The sequence below is a fragment of the Quercus suber genome, unplaced genomic scaffold, assembly GCF_002906115.3.
Source record: "Quercus suber isolate HL8 unplaced genomic scaffold, Cork oak 2.0 scaffold_709, whole genome shotgun sequence".
Lineage (NCBI taxonomy): Eukaryota > Viridiplantae > Streptophyta > Magnoliopsida > Fagales > Fagaceae > Quercus > Quercus suber.
Window position 1 is genome coordinate 16,789 of NW_027070150.1, and position 23,603 is coordinate 40,391.

Below are 23,603 nucleotides of genomic sequence, written 5' to 3' on the forward strand. Positions count from 1 at the left end.
AAGTCCATAAATTCTACAGTTCATTGAAGCCTTTCGGGTTCCTGCATTTTATAAAATTTTGTTGTTCTGATGGCATGCATTATATTGTTACTATGTCGGTGTTGTGGATTTGTTTGATATTTATTAAAATATGGCATTTCCCACATATTGGTATAACTGTGGTAACAGATAGAGATGTAAACTAGATGTGAGTTTGTTCTTCTGCTGGGCTGTTATTGTTGAGAATGTGAGGGATTCAAGTTTTTCCTATCAGGAAGGCCTTAGGCTAACCTCATCAATATTATATATGAAAGAGCAGTTTGACTTGTAATGTTAGAAATACTAACTGTTTTTTTCTCTCCTCAGGTATGACCCTTCAACTGGTATCTATGGTATGGACTTTTTCGTTGTTTTGGAGAGAGCAGGATACCGTGTGGGTCGTCGTCGTAGATGCAAGTCCCGTGTTGGAATTCAGCACAGAGTTACCAAGGAAGATGCAATGAAGTGGTTCCAGATGAAATATGAAGGGGTGATCCTTAACAAGTCCCAAAACATATCTTAGAGAGATCTCCTTTATAGCCTTTGATAAATTAAAGTTTTGGCGAGCTGTTACCTTCCTTTGGTTTCTTTACCAGGATTTATATTTTGTCTGAAGAGATTATGAGTTACATTAGTTATTAGTTTAAGTACTTTCCGGCGATTTAATTTTTTAACTCTTGATGCTTTAATCTATGGGAGTTTGATATCATTTCTGCCTCTGCTCTCAATTTCTGTACGTTAGGTTCAATATGAATTGCATTTCTGGTTGGGTCTTGTACTGCCTTGTATTTTTTTTGTTCACCTGATGGTTCATTATCTCTAAACTGACTCAACTGAGTACTCATAGCTGCTAATTACACAGCCGCTAACATTTTGGCTTGATATGTTACTGCCTCTTCAGTATGATGGTCCAGTTATCTGATGGCTGCTTAATAGTGTTTTGGGTTTATTTATTTATTTATTTATAAAAATAGAGAATATAGTGTTGTGGTTGGTTGCTGGCTCACGGGCTGTATTTTGGAGTATACATGATACCAACTCTTGACATTTATTCGAAATCCATAGACTCTGAGGAATATGTAAACCCCACATCATCTTTTCAAGTGAGATCCCTAGTGTTACTATGATTCCCCGGCAAAAACCACTTAGAATTTTTGTTTAATCAAATATACTGAGAGGCTTTCAAGGTTGTTGACATCATAATTATCACTCATGACCTCTCTTCCAAGAAACTCGTACTGTCATGAGAAAAATTTGTTGATGTTTTTGCCTCCTAAAAGATTGAATATGGGAAATTGTCACATCTAATAGTCCGCTTCTGCTTGGTAAGACAGGTTGATCAATTTCTACGCCTGCTCAATTATGGCAGATGAGATTAGGCTTTTGCTTCTAGTTTGGCCCATTTTTGGGAAAATTGGGATTCTACTAGTTATTTGGCAGAGGCAGCCTGGTATTTATGTTTTTGATGCAGCATTTGGTACACTGTATTGACCTCAGAAGAATCAAGACAGTAGTCCTCATCTTAAATCCATCCATATTCCAGATCCACTATATAAAATCATGAAATACGTGTTCCATGCAATATAGCTATAGCTAGCAACGTTTTATGGCCTACAATCAAATTAGATTCAGAAACCAACCGCCAACATCTAAACCGCCCTTCCCTTTTTCATATGAAATAATTCTTACTATTTGCTTACTTTGTTGCTCAAAGAGTGGCAGAGAATAGAGATAGTGGCTCATATATTCTTAATGAGAAGTAACACTGGTCTCTAGTCTCATTGGGGGTGGTGAGGGTGAAGACCCTCCTCAGTATGGTAAGGGTATATTGGAAATTTTAATACACCGAGTTAGGGTTTCTTCACAAGCATATAAAATCATTGTAAACCCTTCATGTCTGATGGTGAAATTTTCCACTGCTCACTATCATGGATGTAGGCACACTGTCGAACCACATAAATTTTGGTGGTGATGTTCACTCTATTTTTCACTAAGATTGCTAAGAGCTGAAATCTTAAACAGAGCAATCACATGATGCTGTGGCAACTTGACCAGGAGAGAACAAACCTCTTGAAAGTTTCATAATAAAAGTTCGGATTAAACAAGTGAAAACTGTAGAAATTGTTCAAGATTATCAGAATTACGCAATACTTACATCTATCAAAATTTGGGGGAGGGGAGGTATTTGGCACCTTGCACATATTGCTGTTTTAACTACATGAGGGTTCAATTAAATAGAATCTGTTCATGTAGCTAAAATTTACATGTCATGAAAATTAGTGCTGTTAAACACATTTGAAGCAAACAACCAAACATAAAAATGAAAACAAGGCACTAGCACCAAAAGAGATGGTCCTTCAATGACAAATCACATGAAAAATTGGAAGATCAGCTTCTATTGTCATTCCTTTATAACTTCAACCTCCTGGTTCTATTTTTTCTCATCACAGGAACACTTCATATTCTTTTAGGACCTCAGTAATTCTATGAGCTCACTCTTCTTCAGTTTCGAGTAACCCTTTAATCCTCTAGACTTTGCTAGATCCTTAAGTTCTGTTAGTTTCATTTCCTCTATTCTCGGCAACTTTAACTCCTTTCTTCCGGCTCTGGCCTGAGATGCTTCATCATTCAACTTGATTATCCTTTCTCTTTGGGTTGATGGAGATGGTATTGGCGATCTCTTAACAAACTTAGATGGCAGCCGAGTTGGCTTTAATTTGCTTCATTATTCAACTCAAGCATCCTTTCTCTTTGGGTTGATGGAGATGGTATTGGTGATCTCTTCACAAACTTAGATGGCAGCCGGGTTGGCTTTAAGTCTGCTAATGGAGGACTTTTCTGTACTTGTTCTTCTTTCTTAGCCACACGTCTTCTTCTTGTCAACACCTTACCACCTTCCTTGTTCGAAGTTTTTTCTACAATAACAAGAGAGTCTGAATTACATAAACAATATTAAAAAAGAAAAAGAAAGAAAAAAAGGGATTGTATTAATTATATAAAAAACTGATTGTTGCATACAACACTGACACTTGATTGATTTTCTTGCTCAGAAAGTGAGATGTGAATTTTTCAATAATAAGTTTTATGTGTTCTTCAAGCTTGTCCTTTTTTCTTGCATGCCAATGAAATCAAAAAATTAAAGAATATTTCAGCTTCAAGTTTCCCTGCAATATCAGTATATCTTGTCAAAACTTACAATTTCACAACAGTAACAAATGTGACATCTACCTGCATCACCTTTCACTTGCTTTCTTGATTTGCGAAGAACCTCCAGAACTGATTCAGGTGAGGTCTTATCCTCAGACAAGTTGGAATTTCTCTTAGTTTTTACAGTCTCATCCTTCGAGATTGCAGATTGAATTCGTCGGAACATAGCGATGATCTCTTCCTGGTTAGATGAGTTGGATTTTTCACCATTGGATGATTGAGGAGGTGTCTCATTTTCGTCCTCTGATGTTCTTCTTGAGGCGGAACTTCTCCAGGGAGGTCTACGTCTTCCATTTTCATCAGATCTTATGCTTGAAACAGTTAACTGATGAAAGTCCTTTGGTGAGTTAAACAGTGAAGGCCTATCTGCAGTCTCTGCCAAATTTAAGAAGCTGCATCAAAAAATGATCTTTCAGTCTATATTTATAAAACGTGCGGGCCAAAAACACCATTATATATGATATCCAATCTTCAGTGTAAGGCTGTAAGCTAATAAAGAGGGAATGACAGACTCAGATATAGTCAATTAGAAGCATACAAACAAGAATACGGTCAAGAAGAAGATAATGTCTATATACAAATAAAAATAAGAGTGATACAATGTCTTTGAACTATGATGACATTCCAAGATCACAGTAACTAAATATTGCAACTTCTCTCAAAACCAAGCAGCACAAGCTCTTCAATAGAGGAGCTGCATAAGTGCTCCACTTTTTTGATGTCAAATTATATCTTGACTCGAGACATCCTAGAAACTTCTTCTCCCACCCCCCAAAAAAAAGACTTAAGCAGTTTAAAAACACAGATTTTTAATTTTGGGGTTGGACATCCAGGTGAAAATGAAATGTCAAGAGTAAAAGTAGACAGATTGAGGTTAGGACTAATTGCCTAGTAGCCGTGGAACCAGGCAGCCATTATTATTCACTCAAAATAAGAAGCTAAATTTATCATATCTACTTGAATTACTAATTGTTCTAACAACAATTTAAGTTTAGGCTAAACGTTCCTTCTGAACACAGCAGAGTGTAACAACAAAGGTATTGCCACACGGGTGGCACACTCCAAATCATCAAAACCCAACACAGATTCCTCATAATTACTACAATTCAATCACAAAAACCAATAACTAAGCATAAAGACAGCAACGCAGTGCTACAAATCTCAACCACAGTACAATACCAATACAACAATATCTCATCCATTAAAAAAAAAAAAAAAAAATTAAGGACAAAGTGGGGTGGGGGAGGTGGGTTTGTATTTGGAATGGGAAAACAGGACGTGGGTTTTTAAAATTTGATACCTTTGAGAGAGCAAATGGGTTTTCCCAGCCTGGATTGCCTGCTGAATGAAAGAAAAATGGGAAATTGAACAAGGGTAGAGCGAGAATGCACAACTCCCACTGCATTCATATTTTCCTGTAAAATCTGATATTCTGACTATGCAAATAGATTATGCTATTCAAATTCACATATACTTTCTCCTATAGTACCTTTCCTCTTTTTTTTTTTTTTTTTAACTAGAAAGAGCTGGTCCACATCTTTCTAAAGCGCGTGACGTGCACGCGCAAAACACTTTCATGGCTTCATTATAAGTCTCTGAGCTTCATGTCATACACCTAAATTGTTGGTTTTTTTTTTTTCCTAGTTGGGAATTTCCCGCGCTCCTCAAATTTCAGGGACATAGCTGAGAATGTTGATCACAGCCAATACCACACCAATCTTCTGGGTTTCTCTCCCTAACCATAATAATCCTAAAGAAAACCGTGTCATGTCCCAAAATGGTTTCATTTTCTGTAAACCAATTTCAACACCACTCTATCATCTACAAATTGGTATGGTTCTTGTACTACAACCCGTGCCTCGGCCTCACTCACCAAAACCACCATTCATGAAGTTACAGATGTAGATGCCAAAATTTGTGAATTCTATGAAGCGGGTAACTTGCAAAACGCCATGAAATTGCTTAGTGTGTCAAAAATCCGAGCTTGAGACCAACACATATTGTTCAGTTTTGCAGCTCTGGCTGAACTTAAATCGCTAGAAGATGGTAGAATGGTTCACTCGATTATATGTTCTAATGGGTTAGCGGTTGATGGAGTTTTGGGTTCAAAACTTGTATTTATGTATGTGAAATGTGGGGATTTGAGAGAAGGGAGGCGGGTTTTCGATAAGGTTGCTAATGAAAGGTCTTTCTTTGGAATCTTATGATAAGTGAGTACTCAAAGATTGGTGATTTTGGGGAAAGTATATGTTTGTTCATGAAGATGCAGGAGTTGGGTATTGAAGTGAATTCTCATACGTTTTCTAGCGTTTTAAAGTGCTTTGCGGCCTTAGGAAATATAGAAGGCGGTAAAGAAACCAAAGGAAGGTAACAGCTCGCCAAAACTTTAATTTATCAAAGGCTATAAAGGAGATCTCTCTAAGATATGTTTTGGGACTTGTTAAGGATCACCCCTTCATATTTCATCTGGAACCACTTCATTGCATCTTCCTTGGTAACTCTGTGCTGAATTCCAACACGGGACTTGCATCTACGACGACGACCCACACGGTATCCTGCTCTCTCCAAAACAACGAAAAAGTCCATACCATAGATACCAGTTGAAGGGTCATACCTGAGGAGAGAAAAAAACAGTTAGTATTTCTAACATTACAAGTCAAACTGCTCTTTCATATATAATATTGATGAGGTTAGCCTAAGGCCTTCCTGATAGGAAAAACTTGAATCCCTCACATTCTCAACAATAACAGCCCAGCAGAAGAACAAACTCACATCTAGTTTACATCTCTATCTGTTACCACAGTTATACCAATATGTGGGAAATGCCATATTTTAATAAATATCAAACAAATCCACAACACCGACATAGTAACAATATAATGCATGCCATCAGAACAACAAAATTTTATAAAATGCAGGAACCCGAGAGGCTTCAATGAACTGTAGAATTTATGGACTTGATGTGACCCAAACTTAGGTACCCGTCAATACCAAACTAAATATTTTTCAGAAGGATTATAGTGGGGGGAACGGAAAAATAAAAGACGCACATCCGAATTCAATGTACCAACACTACCTGTACTGATAAACTACAATACTTGTAATACGAGTCACAACTCTGCCCCTAGGATATGACTATGGTTTAGACTAGGCTTATTCTCTATAAATACTCACAACAGGCTAAATGTAAAAGAAAAACTATAAATTTATATAGTAACGATGTAGCCTAGTAAGACTTACTACTAGCTAAGCCCTCGCGCAGAGCCACGATAATCTTTGCTTCTAGTCAACAATTCTAATATAACTAATCCATACCCCACACCCCAAAAACCTTATGCTGATGCATTTAACCAATGGCCCAATAGCTAAGGTAAACAAATAACAACATCAATACTACCCTCATTATTGCACAAGCAAATTTAACATAATTGTGCACAAACATAAACAAAAATTATATGCAAATGTAAATGCAGTTAAATTTTATTCAGAAAGCAATAAACTGACTTGATTCCGAGATCGATGTGCTCCTGAATACCGAATCCGAAGCAGCCAGTATCGCTGAAGTTTCTTCTCAAAAGCTCGTACTCCTTGACCTTGAGCCCACTCTCCAGAAGCTGCATTGCCTTCTCGCCCCTCACCGTCACGTAGCACGCAATCTTTTCATTACGCCTAATCCCGAACGACCTAACCGTGTACCTAGCTGTTACATTCAATCACAAAACCAATCAATCAAATCACGAATTCACAAACCAAGACAGAAGAGAGAGACAGAGAGAGAAAAGGCATTGAGAATCGTTGATACCCTTGGAGAAGACAGGGTTTTGGCCACTGAGTTGCTCCAACACCTTGGCGGCTCTGGTGAGACGATCACCGCTCTCACCGACGGAGATGTTGAGGACGAGCTTCTGGACCTTGATCTCCCTCATTGGGTTGCTTAGTTTCTTCTCCGAAGCCTTCAAAATCCAAAACCCAACACATTCAAAAACTAAATCATTACATTAAAAAAAAAACAATAAAATTGATAACCGAGAGAGAGAGAGAGAGAGAGAGAGGCACCATTGTTGTGTGGATGTGGAGGAGCAGAGTACCGAGGCGAAATGGCTGACCGAGAGAGAGCTATATTTGAGGGTATAATAGGAGTAGGGTTTGCTTAGAGCTAGGGTTTTGGTGTTGGTTGTGGCAAATTACGATACTGCCCCTCAATTTTACAAATTAAAAAAAGTAAATTTCCGTTGCCGGGACTTGAACCCGGGTCACCCGGGTGAGAGCCGGGCATCCTAACCAACTAGACTACAACGGATTACTGAGGGTTGGGGGGGGGGGATTCTAATATGACTAATCCATACCCCACACCCCAAAAACCTTATGCTTGCTTGCTTTCTACCATTTGCAATATCCCTGCTGATGCATTTAACCAATGGCCCAATAGCTAAGGTAAACAAAATAACAACATTAATACTACCCTCAATATTACACAAGCAAATTTAACATAATTGTGCACAAACATAAACAAAAATTGTATGCAAATGTAAATGCAATTAAGTGTTATTCAGAAAGCAATAAACTGACTTGATTCCGAGATCGATGTGCTCCTGAATACCGAATCCGAAGCAGCCAGTATCGCTGAAGTTTCTCCTCAAAAGCTCGTACTCCTTGACCTTGAGCCCACTCTCCAGAAGCTGCATTGCCTTCTCGCCCCTCACCGTCACGTAGCACGCAATCTTTTCATTACGCCTAATCCCGAACGACCTAACCGTGTACCTAGCTGTTACATTCAATCACAAAACCAACCAATCAAATCACGAATTCACAAACCAAGACAGAAGAGAGAGAGAGAGAGAGAGAGAAAAGGCATTGAGAATCGTTGATACCCTTGGAGAAGACAGGGTTTTGGCCACTGAGTTGCTCCAACACCTTGGCGGCTCTGGTGAGACGATCACCGCTCTCACCAACGGAGATGTTGAGGACGAGCTTCTGGACCTTGATCTCCCTCATTGGGTTGCTTAGTTTCTTCTCCGAAGCCTTCAAAATCCAAAACCCAACACATTCAAAAACTAAATCATTACATTAAAAAAAAAACAATAAAATTGATAACCGAGAGAGAGAGAGGCACCATTGTTGTGTGGATGTGGAGGAGCAGAGTACCGAGGCGAAATGGCTGACCGAGAGAGAGCTATATTTGAGGGTATAATAGGAGTAGGGTTTGCTTAGAGCTAGGGTTTTGGTGTTGGTTGTGACAAATTACGATACTGCCCCTCAATTTTACAAATTAAAAAAAGTAAATTTCCGTTGCCGGGACTTGAACCCGGGTCACCCGGGTGAGAGCCGGGCATCCTAACCAACTAGACTACAACGGATTACTGAGGGTTAGCTACTGCAATATAATTTATAAACCTAATACATGAACCTTCTGCCAACACTGGCCTAGTTACTATGGCTAAGGTTGCTATGCACGATAAGTTTGTGACTAGAGATGTTCACAGGTCAGTTTGAGTCAGGTTTATGCCCAATTTGCAACCAATCTAACCAAATCAAGTGAAATTTTTTCAAACCCACCGCCAACCGATGAAGGAGTTGAGTCGGATTGGTCAGATATGCATCGGCTTAGGCTAGTGGGTTGGTCTAGCAAATGAGTTGGATAGCCTTATTAGTGACTAATTATTGGCTTTGATTCTTCCTAAATGTGCGATGGTGTATAGACAATGCATGATGAAAAAGTTATTTTGGAGAGTCATCAAAATATAAATGGAAATTTTGATCCCAAGATTACTTAAATGTTTAACAAAGTTGAACATAATACTTAAATTGAATGAATTTGAAACTTAAAGAATTCAATTGAACGAAAATAAAGTTAAAAGATTAAAATAAATTTTGGTTAAATTTAAAATGTGGAAATTGCATTTCAACCTTTTTATTATTATCAGAGAATCATATGAACCAAAGGTGCCCCCAACCTCAATACATTTGTTTATATCTTTGACCAACAAATCACTTGGCTCAACTGTGACTAATTCACAACTATTATTATCTTTATCGTAACTTTAAGGAATTAAATTATATTTTCCTTTTACTATTTCAACTCCTCTCAATGTATACATATTACTAAAAAAAAATTCTTTGCTAAGTTTTTTTTTTTTTTTTTTTTTAAATTGTGCTTTTGCATGTGAATGTGCTAATGATTTTTTTTAGATATTTTTTAGTAAAATTTTCTAATATTGATAAATTAAATATATTTATTTGTATTCAATTAATTATTAAATTAATTATGGCATTATCACGGTCCAACATTTGTCAAACTCTTGTCTAATCTCAAAAATCTTGAACATCTTCCTTTTATAGTTTTTTGAATGGTCTAGGTTATTTAAAAATTATGGAGTCGCTCCTAAGAGGGAGAATAGCCTTCTCAAGTTTGAGAGCAACTATTGACAACATTAGGGCCATGATTTAAGAAAATGAAGGTATCACTCTTGAAAATGTCTGGCTGATATTTCAAGACATACAACTTTAGAAGATGGTCATCTATTTATGATTATAACATTCGAGATTACAATTATATCAATTCAGTTTTAAGGTTTGCAAGAGGAACAATGATCTTCGTGAAAATTTTTAACGTAAAAGAACTTGAATGGTTAAACTTGATATTTGAGCCAAATAATACCATTGAAAGGATCAAGAAATGTATTCCCCCCGGGGGGGGGGGGGTGGCGGCGGCCGCAACGGCGGGCACCCCAAGCCCCACATCAAACTCAGTCATGCATTTGTTGTCACACATCAATTATTATCTCTATTGTGTTGATTTGTTACCACACATCAATTGTTATCTCTACTATTCTTTGTATTGTACACCTAATTGTTATCTCTACTATTCTTTTTGTTTTTTTATGAGAATGTGTCAATTAAGTTACCAGGCTCTTGACAATCATCTTTTCAATTAAATAAAAGAATCTCGTATATAATCATTCCTTCTACCTAACACAATATAAAAAATGATATTTTCTTGTTCCTCTCAGTTTTTTTTTTTTTTTATCCTTCATACATTTTGAGTACTCTGTATTTTCCATCATTCCATCAAGATAGAACATTAATAATAGTCGAAGCTTCAGTGATGGACATTGGTATATATTTCATAATTTAAACATTCACAAATTTGAATTGTTCCCCTTCCAAAATATTTGAGCAAATTCAATGGGCCTCCTAAAAGGATTACGGGGGAAAAAGGAATATTGGCCAACTAAACAAGTGGAGTTTGAAAAACAACTTCTGTAGTTTTCTGCATTTGTTGATTTTCTGAAAATAAACAAAAAATTATGTTATACCTCAAAAAAATAAGGTTATAAAAAGGATGTACATAAGTTGAAAATTAAAAAAATCCTAATCTAAATGCATTGCTTAAAGTAGCTCCCCATTGGAACCAAAACAAATACATGCTTACTGTTTCTTTTGTCTTGATTGTTAGTTTCATTACGTTTTTATTTATAAAAATAGAGAATTATTAATTTTTTTAAATATTTTTTGTGCATATTTATAACAAATTAGACAACTTTTATATACTCATTAAACCGCCAAGTTGCCTAGGTTATTGAAGAAATATCATTTCAGTTTTTTTTATAAGACAACTCTTGCCCACCATGTAATTTATTTTGCTAGTGCTTAATAAAATTTCAAGCTTCACATCAAATAATAATAATAATAATAATAATAAATGGATTCTGAAAAAAAGGTTACCAATAATTATTTTACCATAGTGGCCGTAGCCCGTGGGCACCTTAAAACCATTCCTAATTAATTTGGGAAAGGTTTTGCCCAAGGCCCACTTGACTCCTGATTACAAAGACTAGTAACACACAACACAACTAGACATGGAAACGAATTCCTACTCCTACTATGAGTTGTACATAGATTCAGCCTTATATAAACGATCAAAACCTCATATTTTTCTATAAGTTTTCTCGGTCTCTACTCTCTAGGAAGAAGAAGATGCAGATTTTTTTGAGAAACCTTATGGGGGAGAATAGCCTTCTAGAGTTTGAGAGCACGGAAACCATTGAAAACATCAGGGCCATGATTCAAGAAAAAGAAGGTGTCACTCTTGAAAAACTCTGCCTGATATTTCAAGGCTGTACAACTTTAAGAGATGGTCATACTCTTGCTGATTATAACATCCAAGACTACAATCAGATCAATGCGGTTTTAAGGCTTGCAGGAGGAACAAGGATCTTGGTGAAAACTCTTACAGGAAAAGAGCTTGAACTCGATGTTGAGCCGAATGATACCATTGAAAGGATCAAGGAGCGTGTTCAGGAAAAAGAAGGAATTCCTCCTATGCAGCAAAGGCTTATTTATGGAGGCAAGCAGATTGCTGATGAAAAAACAGTTCGAGATTACAAAATCGAGGGTGGCTCTGTGCTTCATCTTGTGCTTGCATTGAGGGGTGGTCGTTTTTGAGAGTAGTATTCTATCTTTCTTAGGAATTGCATGGCAACATTATTATTATTATTTTCATTAGAGAGTTTAATAGTATTCAGTTTGTTTCTATTCTTTAAAGCCTTTTTTTTTTTTAAGAAACCTTTTCTTCAAAGAGTGGTTGTCAGGCTGGTGATTTGTTGTACTACTTACTATATATATGCTAGTTAAGCAAAATAAAATTATTAGAATTTTGAATATTATTTTTTTCCGGTACATCTTCTTTGCAGTTTACATAATGACCATTACCTTATTTGAAGAATCCAAAAATTTATATTTGGATATGGTAGGAATTGAAATACAAGCAGGTGATGGTGCATGCATGTGCAAATCTAATTAGATAGTTTCTTATTGTTCCTCCTTTCTTTCTTGTAGGTTGATTTGTAGTTCCAGATAATGAATTGTGTGTGATTTCTTTCCTTGTTGTCACCATATTAACCACATATCAGGTGACTTTAACACTTGTTTTCTCTCTTTTAATACTCTCACAATTGTCCCTCCTCTTTCTATTTCATCTCTACCTCATTAATTTTTAAGCCACGTCATTAGAGACGACAAAAACCGCTAACCCAACCCAAACCTAACCTATTCCATTGCCAATAGATTTCTAAGAGTTTGGTAATCAAGTTAATATTTGAGTATCGCCAAGAACCTTGTAATTTAATGGCATTGCTTGGTTTCTTTTACAAGGAGTGAATCAAAGTTTGAAGCCCCGCTTCCCACTTTTTATAACAATTGAATAAAAGAAGAAAGAAGAAGATAAAATTTGAGGTATTGAAAATACTGTTTAGTTATAATCACACTTTTAATGATCAACTTTCTATATGATGAATAGATCAAATACGTATAACATGACTCCTGAAAGTTACACATTTGGTAATCTAATACTAACAGTGACTGAAAATTTATACATTAATTCAATAACCATGCCAAAACAAACAGATTCAACTTTTGTCTATGCACCAAACATATATGTACATGACTCTTGAAAGTTACATTTAGCAATCTAATAGTTCCAGAACTTAAAAGCTCTATATTAATTCAATTGCCATGTCATAACCAAACCGAATCTAACTTTGATCTTTGCACCTAAAATATTATGTACTTTCATGGAAATGCCATTCCCTTTAGCTTCTCAACCCTTTTTTTTTTTTTTTATTGATAAGTTACGTGCACATCCAGTTGATTTTGCCTTCAAAGAACTCACCTTTCATCTCATCAATATCAATCAATCAATATTATTATTATTATAAAAGCAGAGGGCTCATTTTAGAGAGTCTGAGTTTGTAATATGTGGTGTATTTCTTGAAGTTCTCTTTATTTAGAGTTCTAAATCAACAAAATTTGCATTTATATCAAAATATTAGTTCATTAAATTAGCCAATAGAGTAAATGCATATATTAATTATCTATAGTTATGCATTAATTATTTATATCAAATGAATATATATGATTATTTTTATAAACTCTATATAAGATAATTTTTAGTTTGAATAATAATAATAATAAATTTAGAATATGACATTCTTACTCATTGTTAGTTGCTTTCATAACAATTGACACAAAAGCCAAAAAAAAAAAAATTGTGAATTCACTAAAATAAATCTTAGTTCTTTAAATTTGCTAACTTCTTTCGGTCATCCAATATGTGTGTGTGTGTGTGTGTAATAGAATAAATATATTTATTTTGTTATAGCATAATGAAATTTAATATAATTTTTCTAAGATTTATATGAGAAACAATTTTTATTTTATGTGAGAAACAATTGAAACACTATATCATGCAACAGTTGAAGCAATGCCCAACAAAAATGGGAAAAAATTAGTAACACATAATTAAGAATGTAAAAAAGATGATAACTGATGGATATAAGCATTTTTTTTAGGAGGCATGAAACATGCTTATTTATATTAACTACTATATCATGCAATTTTCAGTTTGTAAACACATATATATAATGTGATTTATATTTTGTCTATAAAATAACTAAATATTACAATTTTTTACAAGGAAACTTATTCAAAAAAAAATTTATACATCAATAGTTGGGGGATCTAAATCATGAATGTCTCTATTGGAAATTGAGGTGCCAACCAATTAAAATACAAGATTCTTGATAAACTTATTGAAATATTGGAAAAAACTAATAATAAATTGCACTACACGTCATGCGGGAATTTAGCTAGTTAAGAAGTACAAGCAATGTACCTGTCTTATTGTAATCCAATCCATAGAAAAAACACATGTGCTTCCACCTGCCTCTATATTGAAAAAAGAAGAATTTGGTTCTTTAAAGTCTCCACCTCTGCTACCTCTGCTGCCACCACCTCCCACAACTTTTTCCACCCTCCAAATGCCAACAATCGGCTTGTCAAGCTTTGAGATTATAATCTCACCCTGTTTTACATGATGTTTGACCATGGATGATGAATACATCAATGTACTTATTTATTCCAATTAACAAAAGTTAATTAATGATTTTTGAAATATCTGTTATAATTCATTTTGACCAATTGTGTTTTGTGACATAAAATATCATCAATTTTTTTAATTAAATTTTATAAGATGGTTTAAAGCCCAAAAAAGTCCATGGCAAACCCATTAAATGACCATTACACCCAACCCACCTACCTAACCCGCTAAAGACTCTCTCTCTTTCTCTATATATATAAACTAGTCTCTAATCCATGCTATGCACGGAAACTTACCTATTTGTGAGATAAACTAAAATAATTTTATAAAATCTTAAATTAATTAATAAATTACACCATTGCATAATTTGTTCTTGTATGACTTCAATTTATGTTACAATTTGATGAATAAGTCATTGCTTGAACGTGCAATGGTTTAAAAAAAATTTGTCAGATAGTTTCAGATGTTGCAATAATATAACTCAAACATTCAGATATTAAAACTTCTGAAAGACCAAAAAATATTTAAAAAAATCAGATGATTCACTGCTTAGAAATGATTAAAACAAAACAAAATATATATGACTAAATAATAGAGAAATATAAGAGAAAGATGGGTTACATTCAAAAGAATAATTCATGGCTATAACTATTGAAAAGAATCAAAAGATTCAGATCCTACAAATTATAGAATGAGTTCAAGTTACACCTAATGTAACTCTTTAGAATTACACCTAATGTAACTCTTTAGAGTTACACCTTTTTAAACTGTTGGATTTAAGTAAATTCAATGGTTAAAAAAAGACCATCATTATTACAAATATTTTTTTTATTATGATTTCATTAATTATCCTCATTTATTACATTCTAAACCTATCTCTAAACCCAAAAATGTTTGACGTGTCTCTCTCTCTCTCTCTCTCTCTCTCTCTCTCTCCTCCACCATTGTTCCACCTCTACAAGTTGCTAGCAGAAGAAGGAAAAAAAAAAAAAAAAACACCATTGCTCCTCCCCACTGTTCCACTCCACAGGTTGAAAAAGCAAAAAGAAAAATGAAAAAAAAAAAAAACCCAAGCGAATATTTATGAATAAGATATATAACCAAATAAGGAAATACCTTGAATGAAAAACTACTCAATTCGAATACTTTTAAATTTCCATCTTTGAGAGGAATTTAATCCTTTCAGCATTCAGGAAGATAGGAAACCACATAAGTACTTAACTTCTAACAGATCTGAAGCATTCAATGAAATAGATATTGCCACATTGCTAGTATTGCCATAATATAGGAGAATCGACTATGACGCCACTTTTCTATTAAGTTTGGCATATCTAGATTTAGCTTTTTCATATTTTTTAAAGGAAGCAAGTTGAGCTCGGATATATGCTTCTCCGATAACATAGATAATCAAGGGGTTCAAGTTACACCTGGTGTAACCTTTTTCTTTTTCTTTTTTTTTTTTTTTTTTTTTTTTTTTTTTTTGAGGAGGAACTCTTTAGAGTTACACTCTTTCTACACTGTTAGATTTGAGTAGATTTAATGGTCAAAAATATGAACCCATTAATGTTGATTACCATATCATTTATTATCCCTTATTTTTTGAATTTCCATATCTGTCTATATTCCCAAAATGTGCTTACATTCATCTCAACCAAAATACCTAAACTTTTTATTTTCATATATGTCTCTATTTACATATTTTTTTTGAATTTCCATATCTGACCCTTAGGAATAGTTTAAAAAAGAATTTAGAATCTTAGATAAAGACTTTAGTACCAGTTACTACAAATTTACATTAAAAAATTAAGCGCCACTGCATCCTCAAAGAGGAAAACACCACCTCTACTCCAAGTTATACAAAGACTTGAAACTAATTAAAGGCTTTTTTTGTGATCTCAAAGTCCTAGACTTTAATTTTATTGCGACTTTACAAACAAAACAAATTGTTGGTGCAATTGTTGAAACAAATCTTTATAATGCTCCAACATAATGATTTTTGTATAAGTGATAATGGTATCATTCGTGCAAACTACAAATCTTTATAATAGTATCATTCATGCAAATGTTGAACCAAACTTTAATGCTCCAACACAAATCTTTATAAATCAAACTATAAACTCAATCACGTCTTTTCATGATGACTATATTGGTAAGAGGATGAGAGAGAGAGATAATATGAAAATTTTCAGAAGCAAAAACAAATATGAAATTCAAAAAATAAGGGATAATAAATGATATGGTAATCAACATTAATTGGTTCATATTTTTTACTATTAGATCTACTTAAATCTAATGATGAAGAAAATGTGTAACTTGAACTCCTCTCTCTCTCTCTCTCTTCCTTTTTTATTTACTGTTTTTTTTTTTTTTTTTTTTGTCTTGATTGTTAGTTTCTTTATGTTTTTATTTATAAAATAAGTATAAAATCATTAATTTTTTGGAATATTTTTTGCTCATAATTAAACAGCTTTTTGTATAAGACAACTTTCATCTTTACTTGGTACATTAAAAGTAAGGTATTTTGAATTATGAAACTTGGATAGAAGACTACCATACCTTGTACGATTGAGACAACTCCTATCCACGATGTAATTCATTTTACTAGTGCTTAGTAAAATTTCAAGCGTCACATCAAAATATAATAACTGGATTCTTTTTCTTTCTTTTTTTAGAGGAAATATAATAAGTGGATTCTACAAAAAGATAGTTACCAATAATTATTTTTTCCATGGGAGCCGTAGCCGGTAGTTTATGTTTTTTTTATGTCTAATCCCTTAAAATCTTCTTCAACATTTTTTCTTTAAGAGTTTTTTCATTTGATAATGTTAAAACTTTTTTTATTTTCAGTAACGAATCTTGCCATTCCCATGGAAACGGATTCTTACCCCTACAACAAGACTAGTAACACAAGTACACATGGAAACGGATTCCTAGTCCTACTGAGTAGCAGTAGCACATAGAAAGCCTTATATAATCTATCAAACCCTGATATTTTTCTATAAGTTTTATCGGTCTGTAGGAAGAAAAAAGAAGATGCAGATTTTTTTGAGAAACCTTAAGGGGGAGAATAGCCTTCTAGAGTTTGAGAGCACAGAAACCATCGAAACATCAGGGCCATTATTCAAGAAAAAGGTGTCACTCTTGAAAAACACTGCCTGATTTTTCAAGGCTGCACAACTTTAAGAGATGGTCATACTCTTGCTGATTATAACATCCAAGACTACAATCAGATCAATGGGGTTTTAAGGCTTGCAGGAGGAACAAGGCTCTTGGTGAAAACTCTTACAGGAAAAGAGCTTGAACTCGATGTTGAGCCAAATGATACCATTGAAAGGATCAAGGAGCGTGTTCAGGAAAAAGAAGGGATTCCTCCTATGCAGCAAAGGCTTATTTATGGAGGCAAGCAGATTGCAGACGAGAAAACAGTTCGAGATTACAAAATCGAGGGTGGCTCTGTGCTTCATCTTGTGCTTGCATTGAGGGGTAGTCGTTTCTGAGAGTAGGATTCTATCTGTCTTAGGAATTGCATGACAACATTATTATTAATTGTTTTTTTCATTACTCAATAGAGAGTTTAATAGTATTCAGTTTTTTTCTTTTCTTTAATTTTTTTTTTTTTTTTTCCGATTAACCTTTTCTTCAGAGAGTTTAGGTTGTCAGGCTGGTGATTTGTAGTACTACTTACTATATGCTAGTTATGCAAAATAAAATTATTAGAATTTTGAATATTATTTTTTACCAGTACATCTTCTTTACAGTTTACATAATGACCATTACCTTATTTGAAGAATCCAAAAATTTATATTTGGATGGTAGGAATTGAAGTACAAGCAGGTGATGGTACATGCTTGTGCAAATCTAATTAGATAGTTTCTTATTGTTCCTCAAACATTTTTGTTTTCCTTTCTTCCTTTCTTGTAGGTGGATTTGTAGTTCTAGATAATAAATTGTGTGATTTCTTTCCTCGTTGTCAACATATTAACCACATATTAGATGACTTTAACACTTGCTTTCTCTCTTTTAACACTCACAATTGTCCCTCCTCCTTCTGCTTCATCTCTACCTCATTAATTTTTAAGCCACCTCATTAGAGATGACAAATACCTTTAACCCAACCCAAAGCTGACCTGTCCCATTGCCAATAGATTTCTTTAGTAATCAAGTTAATATTTGGGTATCACCAAGAACATTGTAATTCAACGCTGCTTCCCACTTTTTAGAATAATTGAATAAAAGAAGAAAGAAGAAGATAAAATTGGTGTATTGAAAATATTGGTTTAGTTATAATCACACTTTTAAGGATCAACTTTCTGTGTCATGAATAGATCAAATTTGTATAACATGACTCCCGAAAGTTACACATTTGGCAATCTAATACTAACAGTAACTGAAAATATACATTAATTCAAGAACCATGCCAGAACAAACAGTGAAACAGATTCAACTTTTGTCTTTGCACCAAACATATATGTACATGAATCTTGAAAGTTACATTTAGCAATCTAATAGTAACAGAACTTAAAAAATCTATATTAATTCAATTGTCATGTCAGAATCAAACCGAATCTAACTTGATCTTTGCACCTAAAATATGTACTTTCATGAAAATGCCATTCCCTCTAGCTTTTCAACAAATTTTTTTTTTTAATTGATAAGTTACGTGCACATCCAGTTGGTTTTGCCTTCAAAGACCTCACCTTCCATCTCACTCTTTATAAAGGGAGAAAATGTCATTTGAGTTAGAGCTTATTATTGCTTATTAACAAATTTCTCACTCACACTACTGCTAGGTAAAACTGAATAATCATTTACTATATCAGAATTTAGTCCAGAACAATGGAGAGGATATATGCAGACCAAAAAATCACTGCTTTTTATTGCAAGTATGATCCAAAAATGTCATAACTTTCATGTATACAATGGAGGCCCTCCAAACATGATAACATGTCAAATGGAGCTACAATGAATAGAACACTGAAAATTCAAAAAAAATAAATAAATAAAAATAAAGAGAGAGAGCAAGAAAGAAAAGAACACATCCAAATAGTGGCCTAAACAATTTTCCAGCCTTCAAACATGAAATTTATGGCAAAATTCAATACTTTAGATGGAAGAAATAATGAGGAATTAATTCCCAGCACATTACCAGCTACACTAACGGCAAAGCAATAAGGAACTGCACAATCTGCTGCTTGTAAATGTTGCAACTTTTGTAATTTGATGCCTCAAAACTTCGGGGCCTTTATATGAAGGACCCTACTATATTCACAGAGCATGTCTTTTAAAGCATGGTCCTATTAAAGCTTAAGGCTATATGTCATACCAAAAGTATGCCAGAATCCACATGATGGTGCACAGGAAGAACCTCTTGATTTTATTCAAACCACATATACTAGAACATATTTACACGAAAAAACCAGGGAAGTACAAAAGCTATTACCAGGCATGCCATCAAGAAATTACAAAATGGCTGTCCCCGCCAACATCCTCCACCCCTGTCTGAGGAGTTACTGCTGACACCTGTATATCTACTTTCATTCCATTCCTCCATAAATCCATTGTCCCCAATACCAGTAATATTTTTGGCAATCTCCCCACAAATTTCACACAATCTGCACAAACGAAAGAAAGAAAGTTATCTACATAAATTGTGAATCCTGATGCTAGACACTTGTTCAAAAGCACTTTGACAAGAATTCTGTTTAGTGCAAGTTCATGAGTTTTAAGGTAGTTCTATGGTTGAATGGTGTATCCTGAGATTAGTATAAAGTCCCAGCACTAAACAGAATTCTTGTTTAGTGCTGGGACTTTATACTAATCTCAGGATACACCATTCAACCATAGTATATTTACACGAAAAAACCAGGGAAGTACAAAAGCTATTACCAGGCATGCCATCAAGAAATTACAAAATGGCTGTCCCCGCCAACATCCTCCACCCCTGTCTGAGGAGTTACTGCTGACACCTGTATATCTACTTTCATTCCATTCCTCCATAAATCCATTATCCCCAATACCAGTAATATTTTTGGCAATCTCCCCACAAATTTCACACAATCTGCACAAACGAAAGAAAGAAAGTTATCTACATAAATTGTGAATCCTGATGCTAGACGCTTGTTCAAAAGCACTTTGACAAGAATTCTGTTTAGTGCTGGGACTTTATACTAATCTCAAGATACACCATTCAACCATAGAACTACCTTAAAACTCATGAACTTGCAAGTTCACATTCTTCAGCAAACAATTTTCCCCACTATCCATTTCATAATTATGGCCCCCTTTTATGCACCTAAATGTACTTGAAGTTTGACATTATAGGTTACCATATTAGACAAGTATCTTCTGCATGCCAATTTTTACCGTCTTGGGATCATAATTACCACTGGTTATTGCCATATGTAAAAACGTATCAAACACCAAATAGAACAGTGCATATTGAAGGAGCAATGCATTTTTTGTGAGAATGGTATGAGTACAAATCTGCTTGAAGCACGCACAATAGCACTTCAACTGAGAATACATATTTGCAAAATGTGATTGAAGAGTTGAAAAAGAGATTATATTTATGCACATACACACAATGTGAACTCCTTCAGAATACACATTGACTATATAAAGTCAAAATGAATAAATAAACAGTAGGGGAAGCAGTGGATTAATGAGATCTGGTAGCCTTCCCAAGTGACCCCCTATATAAGTTGAGACTAGAGATTTAAAGCCCCTGATGTAGATTAGAGACAGGCCTATTGTAAAATTGAGTGATAGTAAGATAATGGCCCTTTTATCCACGATAGGGTAACAAATAGGCATAAAACTTAAGATAAAAATAAAATGTGTGTCTGTATTGTGGCATGGTGCTTTTGTATCCAACATAAGTAAATCAAAACTGTACAATTTAGAATCACAATCCATCTACAACAGTGAATTCTATTGACTATGTAACCATGACTTTGATGAGATGACTGATGAAGCTGTGACAAAACTCATTTGCTTCCTTTATAAATAAGAAATTACTTTAATAGGCCAGGCCCCAGCTCAACAGTTAGTGAAGAAGAAAAGCCCCACACAAAAGAAAGGAAAAAGAATAATAACAGAAATCAAAGATCAACACCTAACTGTCTAAGACTAAGAGCATAAATAAACTCCAAGAGAGCGAGGAACTGAATCTTGGATGAAAAGAAGGCCAAGAAACTCAAAGAACCAAGCTTCAGCTTAAGCCTAAAATGCTCTTATATTATTCACTGCTTGCTAACAAATTATTAATATTCAATGAGATGGTTGAAATGACGCAGTCCAATACTATATACTTAGTATCCTGATGATAACAAGGAAAAAAGTTCATGTACTGTGAGCGTGAGTATAGAATGCTTGAGATTACCACCTTCTTCCTCATAACTATGGTGGCTGTATATGGACCTTACTTGAATTCCAAATTAAAAAAAAAAAAAAAAATTGAAATCAAGATTATGAAGCTCTTTCTTGGATCTGATTGCTTATTTGAATTTTCAGTTGTAATTTATTGACAAGAAGTATTATAATCATCATGGGACTTTTTTTTAAACTCTTCTTTCTTTCTTATAAAATTTTATCACTTATTAAGGAAAACTCTTATAATACGACAGTATATATTCCAATCTTCAACTCAAATTTCAACATTAACAAAAACGATAAACAATTACCTGTTCCCTCTTAGCTTAAACCATGCCTCGGCACACTGGTTATGTGCAATGCCTAGCTCATCTTTACACCCACAACCAAGCGGAATTAAATCCTCCATAGTACCAATAGTAGCATTATCAGTGACTGATGTCGTTGCATCTGATGATTGCTCAGAACTCAAATGGCAAATCCTACAAACCCTTTCCCCATCCCAATTCTCGCCAAACCCTTTACCACTGCCACACTTCACATCAATTACACACGAACTCTTCTCCAATTCAAACACCCTATTCTTCGCCTCTTTTGTGGATACCTTACTCGACCCCAATTCATTACTTTTTGCTCCAGATCCCTTTTCATCTCTACTAACACACAGAGCCTCATCCGAATTAATAACAACCACAGTCTCAGATGCAGCCCCAGCAACCGAATTGCTCGATGTCTCACTCGTTACCTGATCAACTCTACTGAGTACCTCACTGCCACCGCCACGATCAATCACCTCCAGATTGAGCACTTGCTCATGCCCTTTTATTTGTAACTCACTCAATCCCAAATCACCACCCAATACTTCCAAACCCTTATTTTCATTACTACCACACACAGTATCCCTCTCTTCTGAATTCACTAAATTCCCGGCCTCAGACACCACCCCATTACCCAAAATTCTCGGATTCCTCACACTCGTCCCCGGATCAAACCGACCCGGTAACTTACCCTCCTCTTGATCCATTATCAAACAAAAACTCTCTCCATCCAACACATCAAAATTCCAAAACTTTCTTACAAAAACAACCCCAGCAATAATATTGTGTATAAAAATTTTATATATTTCACCCTTTTACATAACCAACATGAATTTCTTCAAACAAAACAACATAAACAACGTGTCCAATCCAATCCTAATGTTTTAATCAGCCACTCCATGTCATGCACACAAACACATATCATATGATCTCTTAAAAACAAAAAATAAAACTAACAATACCCAAATCGAAATCTGATTAAAACCAAACCTTTAGATCGTAGATTATCATAAAAAACAGCTCCAATCAGCATCCAACAAATGGGTTCACTTCCTTATATCAAAATCTGTAAGTAAAAAAAAAAAAAAAAAAAAAGTTGAAAGATCAACTGCACCAACACTGTACAGTAAAGTCATTTACCTATGAGTTTGTGGGGTTTCTAATTTGTGGGGGTATATTTATAAATAAAAAAGAGAAAGAGTATGAGGGAGAGAGATTCGGTGAACTGAGAAATAGTAAAGAAGAGAAAAAGAAAGCAAAGCTTTTGAGTGATAAAATGAAAACGCGAGAAGTGACGAAAGGGAATGAATATTGACTGGACACGTTACTATGATTTTTACCGTTTGGAATATAGGAATGGCACAGAATCATTAATACCACCAGAACAGTACCGTACTGTAACGCGCATTTAGACATTTATGTTTGGTTTTGTTACAATAATTTCATTTGCGATTTTGGAGATAACGTGTTTTTTTTTTTTTTTGAAAAGGTTAAGGTAAACTCTAACTAGTGGATTTTAGTTGGTGGGGGGTTTCTGTCCGGTGAGGCGGTAAGTTTAGGTCCGGTTTCTCTGTGATAGCCATTGGCTAAGTGCCAATTTGCCATGTCATTGCCAGGGTTTTCATGAAATTAATAATCATTTGCTATTTTTCCTTTTTTTATTTGAATTGATTGATAAGATAAGTATTTTTTCGATAAGATAAGTACTTAACTAGTAGATAGATAACTCTCTTTTTTTTTTTAGAGCACTTGCAAGAAGGCTACTAAATAAAAATTTAATCTATTATTATAACCATCAGATTTTTTATTTTTTA

The 23,603-nt window shown here is 34.5% G+C and overlaps 5 protein-coding genes and 2 non-coding genes across 7 annotated transcripts; 1 reads left to right on the forward strand and 6 right to left on the reverse strand.

Annotated features, from left to right (window-relative positions):
- Positions 1 to 2,608: 2,608 nt before the first annotated feature.
- LOC111996695 (uncharacterized) lies at positions 2,609 to 4,671 on the reverse strand (the record flags this gene model as incomplete). The annotated part of the gene is made up of 3 exons (XM_065766476.1): positions 2,609 to 2,951; positions 3,247 to 3,617; positions 4,526 to 4,671. Coding segments are annotated over 3 exons (738 nt in total), but the record flags the coding sequence as incomplete, so codon positions are not given.
- Positions 4,672 to 5,565: 894 nt separating this feature from the next.
- On the reverse strand, positions 5,566 to 7,393 carry LOC111996641 (large ribosomal subunit protein uL5). Its single transcript, XM_065766478.1, has 4 exons — positions 7,282 to 7,393; positions 7,028 to 7,178; positions 6,730 to 6,925; positions 5,566 to 5,839 (listed from the first exon to the last, which is right to left on the reverse strand). The coding sequence occupies exons 1-4, from the start codon at positions 7,282 to 7,284 to the stop codon at positions 5,644 to 5,646; spliced, it is 546 nt and encodes a 181-aa protein (XP_065622550.1). The 5' UTR covers positions 7,285 to 7,393; the 3' UTR covers positions 5,566 to 5,643.
- Positions 7,394 to 7,452: 59 nt separating this feature from the next.
- TRNAE-CUC (transfer RNA glutamic acid (anticodon CUC)) lies at positions 7,453 to 7,525 on the reverse strand. Its single transcript has one exon. It is a non-coding gene; the product is annotated as a tRNA-Glu (tRNA).
- Positions 7,526 to 7,748: 223 nt separating this feature from the next.
- Positions 7,749 to 8,450, reverse strand: LOC111996693 (large ribosomal subunit protein uL5). The gene is made up of 3 exons (XM_024028690.2): positions 8,339 to 8,450; positions 8,097 to 8,247; positions 7,749 to 7,990 (listed from the first exon to the last, which is right to left on the reverse strand). The coding sequence occupies exons 1-3, from the start codon at positions 8,339 to 8,341 to the stop codon at positions 7,764 to 7,766; spliced, it is 381 nt and encodes a 126-aa protein (XP_023884458.2). The 5' UTR covers positions 8,342 to 8,450; the 3' UTR covers positions 7,749 to 7,763.
- Positions 8,451 to 8,509: 59 nt separating this feature from the next.
- On the reverse strand, positions 8,510 to 8,582 carry TRNAE-CUC (transfer RNA glutamic acid (anticodon CUC)). Its single transcript has one exon. It is a non-coding gene; the product is annotated as a tRNA-Glu (tRNA).
- Positions 8,583 to 11,136: 2,554 nt separating this feature from the next.
- LOC111996640 (ubiquitin-NEDD8-like protein RUB2) lies at positions 11,137 to 17,832 on the forward strand. The gene is made up of 2 exons (XM_065766477.1): positions 11,137 to 11,656; positions 17,357 to 17,832. Exons 1-2 carry the CDS (start codon positions 11,203 to 11,205, stop codon positions 17,596 to 17,598), a joined length of 696 nt encoding a protein of 231 aa, XP_065622549.1. The 5' UTR covers positions 11,137 to 11,202; the 3' UTR covers positions 17,599 to 17,832.
- Positions 17,833 to 18,951: 1,119 nt separating this feature from the next.
- LOC111996639 (uncharacterized) lies at positions 18,952 to 23,118 on the reverse strand. The gene is made up of 2 exons (XM_024028628.2): positions 21,784 to 23,118; positions 18,952 to 19,713 (listed from the first exon to the last, which is right to left on the reverse strand). The coding sequence occupies exons 1-2, from the start codon at positions 22,494 to 22,496 to the stop codon at positions 19,494 to 19,496; spliced, it is 933 nt and encodes a 310-aa protein (XP_023884396.1). The 5' UTR covers positions 22,497 to 23,118; the 3' UTR covers positions 18,952 to 19,493.
- Positions 23,119 to 23,603: the final 485 nt, after the last annotated feature.